This window comes from Pleurodeles waltl, chromosome 10, assembly GCF_031143425.1.
Source record: "Pleurodeles waltl isolate 20211129_DDA chromosome 10, aPleWal1.hap1.20221129, whole genome shotgun sequence".
Taxonomy (NCBI): Eukaryota; Metazoa; Chordata; class Amphibia; order Caudata; family Salamandridae; genus Pleurodeles; species Pleurodeles waltl.
In genome coordinates, this window is record NC_090449.1 from 73745088 (window position 1) to 73761059 (window position 15972).

General features: G+C 44.2%; 1 protein-coding gene across 4 annotated transcripts in view; it reads right to left on the reverse strand.

The window, feature by feature from the left end:
* Positions 1–15972, reverse strand: part of RAB26 (RAB26, member RAS oncogene family) — a 716049-nt gene that overhangs the window by 346327 nt on the left and 353750 nt on the right. For all 4 annotated transcript variants that reach the window (XM_069209743.1, XM_069209744.1, XM_069209746.1 and 1 more), the window contains exon 4: positions 11774–11840. In XM_069209743.1, coding sequence (XP_069065844.1) covers positions 11774–11840 — 67 coding nt within the window. The remainder of the gene's footprint in view (positions 1–11773; positions 11841–15972) is intronic.

The following is a 15972-nucleotide window of genomic DNA, read 5'->3' on the forward strand; positions in this document are numbered from 1 at the left end:
GGCCTTCTTGCTACAGCCAGCCTGACATGCGCACTTTAAACTTCTCTAACCCATCTCTCTTAAGACAGCAGGGCTAGAGAAAGCACAGGCCTCCAGCGCTCATGTGAGCGATGAGAGAGGCCACTCCCACCAATCTTGACGCTTCTTTCATGCTGTTTACCAGCATTAAAGGAGCGTCAGGATTTGTTAGTGCTCGTTCCTGGTCTCCGTGGCTGTGTTGGAACTTCCAGAAGCATGACAAGAGGAGAGGAGGATGCTGTGAGGAGAGGAAGACGCCATCAGGTACGAGCCTTTCCTTTAAAAAAAAATATATTATTATAGTACACCCCCACCCACCCGGCCTCGGGTAAATACAAGCCAACCACCACTGGAAGTTAAACCTGCCCGGCCTTTGCTGGTGGTGACTTGCTTCCAAAGGGTGCTACGTAGGTAGGGCATCTGGTGAATGAAAATTGCGTGATGGATGGTGCAACCCTTCATGCGCAGGTAAGTTCTGGTGAGTCTAGGAGGGGGTGCAAAGAAGGGAGATGAGGTTTGGATGCAGGAGTAGGGTGGCCAGATTCTGAAAAACAAAAACTGCGATTTTTCACAAAAAACAAAAGAAAGGCTACAATTTTACGTCAACCGCGGGGCACAAAATGACAGTGCTCACCAACAGAGACGAGGCAATAAGGAAGTAAAAAGCAATTTTTAAACTCAGTGTCATACCTGTTAATTAAATTGCTTCTCAATAAGAGCTGTTAATTAGTCCGGCTCCGGAACACACAGAGGGCCCCCCTGTTTTCAGTCGACTCTCTCTAAAAAAAAAAAAAGGCACTGAGCCAAATTTGCTGAGATCTGCCAGGACATGACTGTCTCAAAAAACTCGGGGACTCCTGGTCGTCCTAAGCAGGAGGGGTGCGTGCAGGATCTGCTCAGAAGTGGATAATACTGAGAGTGGAATGTAATTCAGTACTGTGCCATAGCATGGATCTGGAGCAGGGAAGTAATACAGGTCACTGCATGGTGGGGGTCCCAGCCTGCTGGGGCCCCCCACTTAACTGAAAGCCTATGAATATCTCAGAGCTAAAGGAGTTTCAGGGGCCCCTCACCACATTCTGGAGGCGAGTCCCATCATCTTTTCATTACCCTACTGGACTGGAAAGTAGTAGCGAAGTTCTGATAAAGTTGCCACTCTTTTCATTTCTAATATCTAACCACTACATACATTTGGGAAAGGTTTTACAAAATAATTTTGTAAAGTTTCAAGTCGTCTGACATCACGTCTTGTCAAATGTCAAATCCCTAATCTCAAACAACTGCAGGTCTTGATTCTGTCTCTCTGAATCTGCCACTTGCAGACACAGGTGACACTTTCATGCAAAAATAGTTCTTCGTGCATAGAAATGAAGTTCAGTTGATATGGTCCGAAATTGCCAAAAATATTGATGAGCTACGGGATACCTGCCTTGCGCGTCTTTTGCAGAACATCTGGAAGGCGCCACAAAACTTGTGTTAGCGCTTAGACTCTCCCCTGCACTCACCATAGCAATGATCAAGTACTCACCGAAGTGTGAAATGTATAAAAGAGGAAGCCAGAAGGAATTTCTAAATAGACATGTCTGAACCATGGACCAATAAAGAGCACCGATTTCCGCAAAGAGGTCCCCATTGGCTACAAATATCTTTATGACATCACAACCGCTGCAGTCTGAAAGGGTAGTCATTAGGAATAATATGCACTCTGTTCAATTGTATATGTTATCATGAATGTGTATTAATGTCAGGTATTACCTTTTGCCTTCTGTCCAAGTGGGCTACGGCCTGGAGCACTAGGTTAACTATTATAACATGCGACTTCTTTGAATTAAGTATTCATTAAACCATCTGTGGAAAGGGTTTCCTGACGCACACTGGTCCAACAACTATTTGTTAGATACTAAGGGCCAGATGTATGTACCTCACTGTTTCCGATTTCCTAATAGTGATTTTTTGCGATTCTCTATTAGGAAAAAACAAACAGCAATGTACCAAAGAGTGTCTACACTGTTTACGATGCCCAAAGGGTCGCAAATGGACCTGTCTCATCAGTATTCATGAGTTAGGTTGCAATTTGCGGCCTATTGGAAACCGCCAAAAATCACAGGGATGCTGGCCTGCCGGAGTCACGAGACCACTACCTCTGTGATTACTTATTAAATAAAAATAAATAAATAAATAAAAACATGTTTCTTTGAAATGCAGCCCGTATTCCTTAAAGGAGAATGGGATGTATTTTAAAAGCAAAAATGAAGTTTTCTTTTAATTTTTAAGAGTAGGCAGTCACTGCTTGCTCTTACAAAATAATTGCACTAACATTCACAAAGGGGATGGGGTCCCTTGGGGACTTTTACCCATTTGCAAATGGGTTACCACCTCCTTCAAGGTGTCAATGCACGTGACTGCATTTCTGTTGCAAAACATTCACACATACTACTGCGTGTCACTATCAAGAAGAGGTGCCCTTAACATGCCCCTTCCTAATACCGAACCGCTAACCCATTTTGCGATTCAATAATAGGTTTTCGAATCGTGAAATGGGGTTTGGTACATGGGAAAATGCTTTTTAGCGGTCACAAAAGTCCCGATTTTCCATTTGCGACTGCTAAATACTTTTGCACATCTGGCCCTAAATGTCTTTGAAGCATTGTTAAAATGTGTTTTGACAATGACTTTAATATACTACACTTGTACAACAATATTCTGACAAATTTATGAGCGCTAGGATTCAGTCAGAGTTCTGAAAGTTTGCCAGGGTTTACCATGAATAAGGACCTCAAGCTTCTCTGGAATCCAGGACCTGAACTGAAGAACCCCCCCAACCTGCCCCTTCCCAATCTAAATATTTGACTGGTATTTCCTTCGCAAACATCTACTGTGCTTTAACTCTCACTAGCAAAGTGTGTACTATAATGTCCCAACACATACATACATGCATCAATTTCAGTTACATTTAGTAAAGAACAAAAGCCAAAGAAATCAGAAAGCGTTAAAGCCCGCAGCCGCGGGCTATACTGGTTGTTAATGCATCCCTACCAAAGTTACAGGCACAAGTAGCAGGTGAGGGCCTATGACAAGGAAAGGGGTTGTTAATGACTGGTTTTGTTCCAGAAGAAGAGCTATAATGCTACTTGCCCATTAAACCCACTGACAGTAGAATGTTCTAAAATAATCTAGGCAAAACACAATGGCAAGCACTAAAATGTTGGAGAAAAAGTTCTATCCCAGCCCTTATTGGCCCTGAGCCACATTATACTGTTCAATAGAGTTCTCATCATTCCAGTTTTCTAATATAGCCTTAAAGCCCGTAGCGAGGAATCCAACGGTTGTTAAAGGCCTTGAAGACGAGTTATAACCCTGAGCCACATGCAAGAGCCTATAATGAGAGTGAAGGCCTTTAACAACAGGTATAGCCCGAGGTAGAAGGACTGTAAGGCTTTTAGAATATGTCACCCACTAAGGGTAGAATGTTTTAAATTAAATAAGCATTGGCAAAGCCAATAGGTTTCGGCAATGGCCGAGCTTTTGGTGTTGTCAATGTGAATGCTTTTTAGGTTGTAGAGTGGAGTGGCATCGAATGGCAATGCGTGGAGTGGCATTGCGTTGAGTGGCATTGTGTGGAGTGGCATTGTGTGGAGTGGCATTGTGTGGAGTGGCATTGCGTGGAGTGGCATTGCGTGGAGTGGATTGCCGTTGCATGGAGTGGAGTGGCATTCTGTAGCATTGTGTGGAATGGTGTGGCATGGAGTGGAGTGGAGTGGAGTGGAGTAGAGTGGAGTGCAGTTCCATGGAGTGGCACTGCATAGAGCAGAGCAGTATTGAATGGAGTGGAGTGGCATTGCAGAGAGGGGAGTGGCATGGCATTGTCTAGAGGGGCGTTGAGTGGAGTGGTGTTGCGTGGCATTATGCCAATTGGCATAGAGTGGTGTGGCATAGAGTGGAGTTGTGTGGAGTTGTGGTTGTGCATAAACTGGAGAGGTGTTGCGTAGAGCCAAGTGGCACTGCATAGTGTGGAGTGGCATAGAGTGGCATGGCATTGCATGGAGTGGTGTTGTGTGGAGTGGATTAGCATTGCATAGAGAAAAAGTGGTGTTGCATGGAGTGGCATGGAGTGGCATAGAGTGGAGTGGAATGCAGTTGTGTGGAGTGGTGTATTGGGTAAAGTGGAGTAGTGTTGCGTAGAGTGGAGTGGCATTGCGTAGAACGGTGTGGTATTTTGTGGAGCAGATTAGCATTGCATGGCATTGAGTATAGGGGCAAATAGTGGCAGAGTGTAGAGTGGAGTGTGGTTGTGTGGAGTGGTGTTGTGTAAAGTGGCATTGCATAGAGTGGAGTGCCATTGCATGGAGTGGAGTGACATCGCGTGAGGCAGAATGGCACTGCGAAGAGGGCAGTGGCATAGAGTGGAGTGGCATACAATGAAGTGGCATTGCATTGCTTAGAGTGGTGTGGCATAGAGTGGAGAAGTATAGAGTGGAGTGGCATTGCAGGGAGTGGCATAGTGGAGAGTGGAGTTGTGTGGAGCAACATTGTGTAGAGTGGACTGGCGTTGAGTGGAGTGCAGTTGCATGGAGTGCTGTTGAGTGGAGTGACATTGTGTAGAGTGGAGTAGCATTGCCTAGAGTGGAGTGGCGTTGCATAGAATGGAGCAGTGTTGCGTAGAGTGTGGCAGTGTTGCGTAGAGTGTGGCAGTGTTGCGTAGAGTGGCGTTGCATGTAGTGGCACTGTGTAGAATAGAGTTGTGTTGCATAGAGTGGGGTGGCGTTGCATAGAGTGGCATTGCATGAAGGTGCATGGCATAGAGTGGAGTGGCGCAGAGTGTTGTGGTGTAGCATGGAGTAGAGTGGTGTTGCGTGAGTGGAGTTCAGTTGCATAGAGTGGAGTGGCATTGTATAGAGTGGAGTGGCACTGCATAGAGTGCAGTTGCGTGGAGTGGTGTGGCATAGAGTGACATGGCATAGAGTGGCATTGCATGGAGTGGCATGCTGTGGAGTGGCATGGCATGGAGAGGAGATGAGTAGAGTGGCATAGTGTGGAGTGCAGTTGCATGGATTGGCACTGCGTAGAGTGAAGTGGTGTTCCATGGAGCGAAGTGGTGTTGCTTGGAGCAGAGTGGTATTGCATACAGTGGAGTGGCATGTAGAGTGAAGTGGTGTGGAGTAGTGTGGCGTAGAGTGGTGTGGCGCTGCACAGAAAGGAGTAGAGTGCCATTACATTGAGTGTAATGGCATTGCATAGAGTGGCATTGCATGGACTGGAGTGGCACTACCTAGAGTGGACTGGTGTTGTGTGGAGGGGTGCTGCATAGAGTGGAGTGGCGTAGAGTTGAGTGGAATGGCGAAGAATGGAGTGGCATTGCGTAGAGTGGAGTCACACTGCAAGTAAAGAAGAGTGGTGCTGTGTGGAGTGGAGGGGGGCTGTGTGAAGTGGAGTGCTGTCATTTAGCGCGCACTGTTGTGTGCCCTGTGTTGGTTGTCATTAGCTATATTGTCCATTGCCATGCATTTTATGTCCCTGGCTGGGATGGCTCCTGCAGTTCATTTAAATGCTGCCATGGCTAGAAAAAGAACTCTCCAAATTTGAATGCACAGCAAATGTGACTTTTCAGAAAGTGACAGACATGGAGGTACCTTAGCAACAAGAGAAGGAGGGTAGGTTTCAGTAATAAGAAAAGAACAAGCATGCAGATTGCTGCTGGGGTTTATGATGGGAATGTAAATGGCAGTGATTAGCACAGAGCCAATAGCCATATATTTTGAACACATTAGGAAACAAGCAGCAACAAGGGCTGAGACCAGTGTCTGGGGAGCTGCCAAACTCTCGCAAAAGAAACTAGGATGGCTGGGGACATGATGGTGCTATACTGCTCTCAGAATGCAAAGTTATCCGACAGCGGCAAACCCTGCGAGCAAGATTGAATACCAGCCACTTTGAAATGCCTGCAAAACATGAGCTTCGAAATATTATTAGAACGTAAAATTAAAATGTGTCTTTCTAAAAAGGTATGTAAAATAGACCAATATATGTTTAATGTTTATGGTAATCATTGCATGTTGGTTAAATGATTGTTTTGGGTTCTTTAGGAACAGCTGGATAGAACTAGATGATCTCAAACAAAACAAGCAACATTAAGGGAGATTAAGTAAACACACGCCCTCAGGAAAACAGCATCTGACATTTGATCTCGAGAGCAAGATATACAGGCCTGCCTACAGAGTGGGAACAGGGCTTGGAGGGAGTGAAAACAGGACTGATCTTGTGGACTGCTTCTGAAGAAAGAAAAAAGTAGTCTCTGAAACAGATGCCAAAATATTGACCAGTAGATGGATATAGTACTTGGGCACTGCTCTCAGGGGTGGCTAAACTCAGCAAGAGGCATGACAAATGCATGTAATGTACAAATGGGGAGTAAGAATGAGAGCAACAATGGAGCCAGCAAATGGGAAGCCTGTGGGTGGGCTGAAGCCCACAAAGTAAATACAACATGTCTCTAAGAGCCAGTTCAAGCGCTGTCTAGACGAAACTTAAATGGGAGAAACAGAAAGACAAACATTGGAATTTTGGAGCTCCAGGCTTATACGGGCATTATAAGACCTGAGCCACTCCGTTGCCCTCAATGGAGCTCTCAACATTCCATTGTTCTAATACATCATTGCAGCCTGCAACCGAGGGCTATAGTGGCTGTTAAAAGCTCAGAACCTGAGGCAATGCTATAAGGCGGGAGAGAGACTTTAAAGATCAATGTAGCCTAAGGAAGATGAGACATAATGCTGTTAGAGTATTCCACCAGCTGAGGGATGACGGTTCTAAATGACAGAGAAACAAAGACAATCATTGAAGTGTTGGAGAAGGAGGCTTACACCAGACATTATAGGCCTTAAACCACTTAACTGTGTTCAGCGAAGCTCTCAGCATTCTGATGTTCTGAACTGAGGACCAGTCTTGTGATAATTTAAAGTTTATTTTGTATGATTTAAATAATAAGAACCCTAAATAGCAGATTTTAAACAGAATCTTTCTGGTATTGGGCTCTATGATGGTGCATCACTTTTACTGCTTGCTCCTATCCTTTTTCCCTGCCCACTTAGTGGTTCATTGGAAGGCCAGACAGAAATGCCACCGCCATTTAAAGGGTGACAACATGTTGTCCTCCATGGAAAGCATTCCACTTGGTCTTCAGGAATCACTCTAAACGTACTAGGACATTGGAGACCTGCTAACACCACATCAACTCAGACCATCAAAAAGGCCAGTCTTAGTCTAATCACGGCAGCGTCTCCACATTCACCAGCAGTGGTAATATTAAAAAGAATCACGCCACCCTCAATGTCAGTGTGGGCGGCCAACTCAGCAGGAGCCTGGCCCCCAAGCAAATTAACTTCACCCAGGCAGATGAAAATGCAGTGGAACAGTTTTACCAGCAGTGGAGTGCTCCCCCAGATAAAGCAAGTCTTTCTGTAAAGAAAACTCGCTACTGAAGGAACGGAAACAAAAAGTACAGAATCACACGATTCCCTATAAATCCTGCATGGAAATCTGGATGGGGTTCAGATTTTCATATTGTTTCTGAAAGCAATAGCAGAACTCCAAAAAGAAGTAAATCTGCACCTGTGTGTAGGATAGGTTCTTATTTGGGCGTAGAATAGCTTTACCATATTGATCAAATTTAAGCCGTAGCCTTCTGGTTTTGGTTAACAATCTTGTATTAAAACAGATTGACAAGCATAAATACTATGGCATAAATCATTCATGCAGCTGTGCAGAGGGAATATGATATCTAATACCATTTTGTGAGATGGGCCATCATGACCTATTTCAGGCTTCATGTCTCATGAGTCTTAGCCTCTCCCTACATGCAACAATGGCACTAAATAGTTTTTTTTCCCTCTAGTAGACAGTATTCTTTACTCATGCCATCAGCAAAGCAGTTTACTGAGTAACATGGTGTGTGTGGCATACCATATATAGTGAATTGGGGACTTTTTTCAGATTTGTGTTGGCTGTACCCTACCAAAACTTTTGCTGTGTTTTTTTTTTACAGTGAATTTATGTTTTTTTACATTGTACTGCATCACCTGCCATAAACCCGTTTTGCCCAGCTCACAGCCTTTGGATGTGTGCAGTGAGGGTGCAACCAATCTGCACCCACCCAGACACCCACTGCTCATGGCATCCACTGTGACCAGCAGGGGTTTGCACAGGGCCTGACTGTGGCTTGGCTCTGTACCCAAGAAACAGAGAGCCTGATTGGTACCTTTAGGGCCTATAAATATATTGAGGGGTGCCCCTTCTGTTCCCTTATGGCTTTTTACATTTTTTTTCTTTAAAGTGGGCCAGTCAATAAGTGACTTTGGATCTGTGGCCCAATCACTAGTTCTGCTGACACAAAATGGACAAAGGGAGAACAATTGCCAATCACACCAGTTTCTTTTTTTAAACTACCCTCAAACCCAGACTTGAAGACAGTTTGAATACTGTAAGCCAAAATTAACTATAATGTTAAGTCTTTTAAGTCTTCTAGGCACCTCTTGTAAATAAATTTCTCAATAGATTTATTCCAAACATTGAAAGGCACACTTTAGGAGTATAGTTCTACATTCATGCAAAAGTTGATATAAATCCATTACGTTGTTTTGCTGGAACAATGAGTAAAGCTTCTGATGGGAGCTGAAATGCATGAAACTCAGCATGCCAGTCATTACTTGCATATGCTGAGTGACACATTTTGTTCACATCAGCTCATGGGGACCAGAATTTTAGGCAAATCAAAAAACACATTTTCAATGGAAAGCCTGGCTGTGGAAGTTGATACTGAGTGCTATGGTTCATTCATGCTTTCAATTGAAAATACATTTATTGATTTCCCTGTAACGTTGGCTCACCAGGACAGATCTGCTGAAAGTTTGGCTCTCTCTTAGCGTGGGCAGCTAAGGCCCAGTGTGTCAAATTTTGTGCAGATATAGAAGGAGAAAAAAGGGTAAGAGGAGGTGAAAATAGACGTGTTTTCCAATAGCTTCTATAGGAAATTTGGCTTGAGTCTACAGGTTGAATTGCTGAACAGATTTACACCTAACATGGAATACTCAGAAAGAAGGTTTCTGTTGGTTTACTGTAAATATGTCAAGTACTTTTTGATTAAAAGAAAAAAATGGCTTAAAAAAGGAGCCTGGTGTCTTGAAAGGGCTAAAGCTTTCATATATCTTGGCCATTTCAATCCGCAGATTTAAAAAAAACAGGGGCTTCCCACTGGACAAGGGAACCATTTGCTCCTGTTTTCCTTTTAGGTCTGTGGACCAACAATTGGAGGCTACCCAATGGTAGTGACTGGCTGGATGTAAGAGAAAAGTTTCTCTTGTAGGAGTCATTACCAGATGAGGAATTGTCTTTGTGCCTCTGCACCCAAAAGAGAGCTACTTAAGGGTTAGAGTAAGCAAACCCTGATTCCAAGGACTAAGTGGGGAGTACCGTCATTTACCACCTCACAAATCAAAATGTAAAAAAAGAATTGGAAGTTTGCTATAGTCGCGGGCTGGAAGCACCTAACGAATGTAAAATGTCTCTTTTTCAACAAATTGAGAAGTGAGTGAAAAGAGTAAGATCTTCTGCTGAGCTGTCCCTGCCTTCACCTTTTCCCGACCTTAAGTTGTTCTCTACTGATCACCGGCGGCTCCTCCACTATGGCGAAGGAGCGTTCCCCCACCCCCGCAAGCAGCAGTAGCTGCAAATTGAAAAATAAAAAGGATAATAAATCCCAATCCCAATTATGTGAAATGCATACACCACTCCCCCACCTGTGTGATAGCGCAGTATAACTGATGAGTAGGAGGAGCCAGCACGAGCACGCTTGTGTGAGGCGAGTGTCTGGGCGATGAGTCATGTCCAGGGGAGGACGGAGGAGCTTTGAGTGGTGCTTGCAGTATGCTTTTCCAGCGGGGTGGCAACATGCTCTTGATGCTGCTTGGGCAGGGTTCCTGCCAAGCAGTGTGGGCAGGAGGTCCTTTGAGTCTCATGTGAAGGTTTCCTTCCAACATCACCGGCAGGATGCCCTTAGTGCGGCCCGGGCAGGATGCCTTTCAAGGGGCATGGAGAGGATGTCTGTCGAGTGGAAAGGGCAGGATGCCTTTTGAGCATCTTGGACAGGATGCCCTTCACACGTTGTGGGCAGGGTGCCCTTCAAGTAACATGGCCAGGGTGCCCTTCAAGCAGTATGTCAGCCAGTGGCATAACAAAACTTAGGGGGGTGCTAACTATATGGAGGACCCCCCACCCTTCAGACTGAGGCAGAAGCTCTCAGGCCAGGGGCCGTCTATGCAAACAGTGCCAGTGGGGAGCCCCTGAAGGTAGGACCCCCCGCACCGCAGGGACTGCTGGGGCTGTTGTTACACCACTGATGGTAGGGTGTCCTTTGAGCTGCACAGGCAGGATGTCATCAAGCGGCGCGGGCAGGATGTCATCAAGCGACATGGGCAGGATGTCCCAATCACAGCCCTTCTTACAGTGAACCAGAGTGATGCAGAAGTGCCTGTGAGTGGACAGCAAGTGTTTACTTAGTAAAGTAGGTGGAAGCGCCCTGTTAGAAATTCTAATAAGGTACAAGAACAGATACAGGGCCGCATCCCTGAACCAGCAGTGGCGTCTTATCAAGGCCTTTACAGCCTGGCAATTGCCAGGTACAGTTGATGGTAAAGCTGGGCATGACCATGTCCAATATGTGCAAGGAACGCCAGCTCTGTGCATAGATAGTGGTTTATTACATCTTGTAGGAGACATTTTACCACAGTCCTGTACTAGGAGAGCAAACTGTGATTAGTATTTATAAGAAAACATTATTTCAGAAACATGAAAGTAAGTCAAATATTTCTTGATCATTTCTACTGACCTTCACATGTATGCAAGTAATGAGGAATAAAGGAGACATGTTAGCACTGAGGAGTCTGTTTAATGGTTGTGGCTTTACTTGGCCCAGCCAGGGTATTCCCAATGTGGGGACCAACAAATGTCCCTGATGTGCTGGGAGTTTTCTCTCAGTCGCGATCAGGAAAATAATGACCCCCATACACACTGTCAGGAGTTTCCTGGTGGTTCTAAACAGGAATATGTATATTGGAATGCCCGTCCTGGACATAGCAGAGGTTCTGCGGTACTACGATCAAAGGCCTAGTGCCACTAGTGGCAGTCGAGCCTCAGCCAACGCTGTCTAGGGGAGATCCTGCAGAAACAAGACAGTACATCCAACTCTAAATAAGGTGGAAGAACTGGGAGTTTGGTTAATGCAGTTCTCTGCTACTTTCATAGTGGTTACCCTGACCGCCAAACTCTATATGAGGACCAGGAGCTAACACTCAAACTAATTCATTTTACCAAAACTCCACGAGTTTACTCTTTCTGAAGCAAGAAAATCAAGAGTTTTGTGGAAATAAAAAAAGAGCAAACATTTGTCACTCAGGCAATACCTACATTTAGTTTCAAGCCTTGTGTCAACCACTGCTGGAGACTGACTCCTCAGCAGAGACTAAAAACCCTCTCTCAATTAACAGCATCTTATAAGGACTCACAAGACCAACATGCTTATGTAACACAATGATGCAGCACTCACCAACAGAAGTGTTTTGCAAAGATTCTGTTGTAATCAAAAACAGATAAAATGCCTGATTTATCCCTGTTTTCCCTTTCTAAGATGACGTTTTTTAAAATTTTGCTTCGCGTCTGAGAGCATCTTACTTAAATTACAGGAAAGACGTATATGATCTCTTACCATGGGCATCTCTGTAGTAGGCATGTGTGACGCTGCGAAACCTCTCCTGCCCAGCGGTGTCCCAGATCTGCATAGGAAAAGACAATATGCTGTCAGGACCACCAGTGGCATGAGTACACATCACACAAGAGTTCTGTTCACTCTGGTAGCCTCTGCTAGGCCATTACAGTCTAAAGATAAATGTTTTACCCGCATGGAGCCCAGTTCAATGGCTCTGTGTCACTATCACATAGTACAAGGACTACAAGCTGTTGGTGAACATGGTGATCAAGGTGCTGATATATTGTAGGTATTAAACCATTAACCTTCAAATCATTGATCACGTCTACAGCATATCAGTGAAAGGACAATCAACCCAAAGTAGCTCTGCCACTGTGTTTTAATCCATGTCTGTAGCAATTCTAGGTTTTATTTTCAGGATCATGTTATCTACTGTCTTAAATGCTGATACCAGAATACTAATATTGACACTCAGTTCGCATCACTGAGGCCCTCATTCCGACCTAGGCGGGCGGCGGGCGCCGCCCGCTGGTCGGTAACCGCCGAAAGACCGTACCGCGGTCATAAGACCGCGGCGGCCATTCCAACTTCCCCGCTGGGCCGGCGGGCGCCCTCCAAAAGAGCGCCCGCCGGCCCAGCGGGAAAGCCCCTGCAACAATGAAGCCGGCTCCGAATGGAGCCGGCGGAGTTGCAGGGGTGCGACGGGTGCAGTGGCACCCGTCGCGATTTTCACTGTCTGCTAAGCAGACAGTGAAAATCTTTGTGGGGCCCTGTTAGGGGGCCCCTGCACTGCCCATGCCAGTGGCATGGGCAGTGCAGGGGCCCCCAGGGGCCCCACGACACCCGTTCCCGCCAGCCTGGTTCTGGCAGTGAAAACCGCCAGAAACAGGCTGGCTGGAAGGGGGTCGGAATCCCCATGGCGGCGCTGCAAGCAGCGCCGCCATGGAGGATTCCCTGGGCCAGGGGAAAACCGGCGGAAAACCGCCGGTTCCCCTTTTCTGACCGCGGCTTTACCGCCGCGGTCAGGATGGCCCTGGAAGCACCGCCAGCCTGTAGGCGGTGCTTCCGTGGTCCCCGGCCCTGGCGGTTTGAAACCGCCAGGGTCGGAATGACCACCTGAATGTCATAGATGGAATTACACCTTGGTATCCATATGTCAATGACAGAAAACACACTTTTTTTCTATGACTCTAAACTGGTGATATCTGAAGAGATAAAGTTTGCCATATCTTCTATCGATTGATTATATGATGCCCTGCAATAGGTACGGGAAAACTATTATTGCCTAAAATCCAACCGAAAAGCAATTGGGCTGTTCTTTATTTAGACCACCAGTAAGCATCGTGAAAAAAACGGGTCTAAGAGAACTATTTCCACCAAAATGACTGTAGATGTTATGAATTGTCCTACATGAAAACCAAATCCTCCTTAAGCACATGAGTTTATTTGTTGAGTTGTGTATTTCTTCGGGGGACTAATATTCCACTTTGAGATAAAAGAGATAAATTCCATTGAGTGTGTATATGAGTTGATTTGTTTTGAGAAAATATTTATAATATTTTGATTGACAAATATTTTATGACAGTATTGATGTATAATGGATTCTAATTGGAGCTATAAAACACTCAGAGATTTTGGAAGTATTATGAAATGTGTATGCATTATGAAATGATGAAATAATTATAGACAAGCAGAAGGATATACCTTTCTTAAAACAATTTTATCACTGTAATCTTATTCAAGTGGAACTGAAAACCTCCCAGTGATAAGAGCTACACATGCTTTTAAGGATATCTTTACTTTTGGCACAGGTACATTAGTTCACAATATAACCTGGCATGAGGCATGGTGATGGATGAGAGCCACCTCATGTTAATCAATGATTTACTTATTTATGAGTAAGCTAACTAAAGTGTTAATTTACTCATAAGGGCATGCTGAAGCTGAAGGATTACTGATGTGCATGGAATAGGGAGAAAGCTGAATAGGTAAAAGTGATGATTCAGTTGTTTCCTTATTCCCAGATGACTGGGAATAATATGCACCTCAGAAGGTAAGGAATTCCTTGGTTTGGCAGCAACAAATGTAATCATGCCTCATCTGATACCAAGCGTCTTGCTCTTGGATGAGGCACATCCATGTTGAGCAGTGAGGAATGGCCATTTATCTTACAAGATTGGACCTGCACCCTGAATATTGAACACACAATATTGGTGGGAGAGAATATCGAGGATAAAATATTTTTAAACATTGACATGTAAGCAAGTCTAGCTTATATTTAACTTCACATATATGTACTAATGCAGTGGATATATCTTCAAGATGCGTAAAAGAAGATTTGGAATATTAAATTCATACTTCCCTATAAGTACTTAACTTTTGATATTTTGTACCTCAATATTCTGTCCTCGATAATGTTGTACCATGATATTGTTGGTGTTGTTATTCAATACGAGGATCACTTAAAAGCGGAGGACAGAGCCACATATAGACTTTTTAGGAATTATACATGCTCTTGAAAACCATTAGCAATCAATCCAACTGCTTGAGATGGGAAGCCGTCGAAGTGTGACGTGGGAGGCTCAGAATATGCTTTGCTAATATATATTTAACAAGTCGACGTCTGTTCAGTTGCGCTGAGGGTAGCCCAGGTAGAGAGGATCACAGTAATCCTAAAACAAATAACTATTTCTGTTTTTCTTGTTCATCAGCAAGTTGTATTACTCAGTTTTCAAAAATTATGCAGGAGGAAAAAGCATTTCAAAAGTTTAAGAAAAGTGCAGCTTTTGTGCTGGGTGACAATTATAAGAACATTTGAGAAAGACACACATAACACGCTTCTTTACTAAAAGTCACTAAAGTGTCATTAGTTATTAGTGCTCCTTTCTGTTGCATTTATTCAAGGCGGACACCAATTAAGTGTGACTAGGCAATCAACACTGTATAAAACATTGTTTGCATTCAGGCTGTTAAGGTAAGTAGAATTAAAATACACAGTTAATAAACGTTTCCTCTTGGGGGTACAGAACTGCAGTGAACTTTTGAAGGGCATGTCCTTGAAGATCAATGAAGACCACATCTACTGCAAGATGGAATCATGAATAAAGATTTGGATTGCATTTAATCTAGGATATGCAGATGTGTAACCTAATTGCAAGAAAATACTTTAGTGATTCGTTGTTCTCAGAGCAAAACATTTTGTGGATGATTTTCGATCAAGGCCAAGGTTGGCGAGAAGAGAGACGATAGGAAGGATAAAATATGCTTTCCTCACCTCAAGCAATATCGTGACAAGGGAATTAGACTTTGGAGGCCAAAACTCTCTCAAAGCCAATTTGTTTTGAGAGCATAGCTTAAGAAAGAGGAAAAGTGCTAACATTTGAAGATGATGAAGGATGAGATATAACTGGAGGATTGTATCCTGATGAATGATAAGTTCTTCTAGATATCAGTTACCAGACTGAATACTCTCAATGCTGTCATTTGGGGATTAGCAAAACAAATCAGAAGATGTAAGTAGATATTTAGTAGCAGGGTCAGACTCTGTGCGGTGTGCACTAGAACAGTGGTTCCCAACCTGTGGTCCAGGGACCCCTGGAGGTCCACAAAGCCTCCTCAGAGGGTCCGTGGCTGCTTAAAAAATTAAATAATATTAATTGAGTAGGTCCCCAGCTTTCAGTATTGGCTCAGTGGGGGGTCCCCGGATTCCAATAAAGAGTCAGTGGGGGTCCCGGGGCTCCACTAATGATAAAGTGGGGGTCCACAGAAGTCAAAAGGTTGGGAACCACTGCACTATAAGGTTCAGTGTGCTGTACCAATAATGTTAATGTTTTAAATATGTTAAATAAAACTTTTTTGTCGAGGGGTGCAAAGAAGCCCTGAGTGAGGATGTTATGACGAATGCTCCCATTTGGCACTTTGGCAACCACGTGTCAGTACGTTATGGGGTTGGCTAATCATTGGTCAAAGTGTCTAGAAGGTGGTCATAATGCGTGATCAAATTGATGGACACTACTTGGAAAATCCGGATAGTCTACATTCATGCTTTTGCATGAAATGCAAACATATGCATAGAATAGTGGAAGGCAGAAGTATATTAACATCAAATTGTTGACCGGAGTGAATGGTTCGACAGATCATTGAAAGAGACTTATAGGTGAGTTTGGTAACTGGAGAAGTGACAGCAAAGAAAGGAGTAA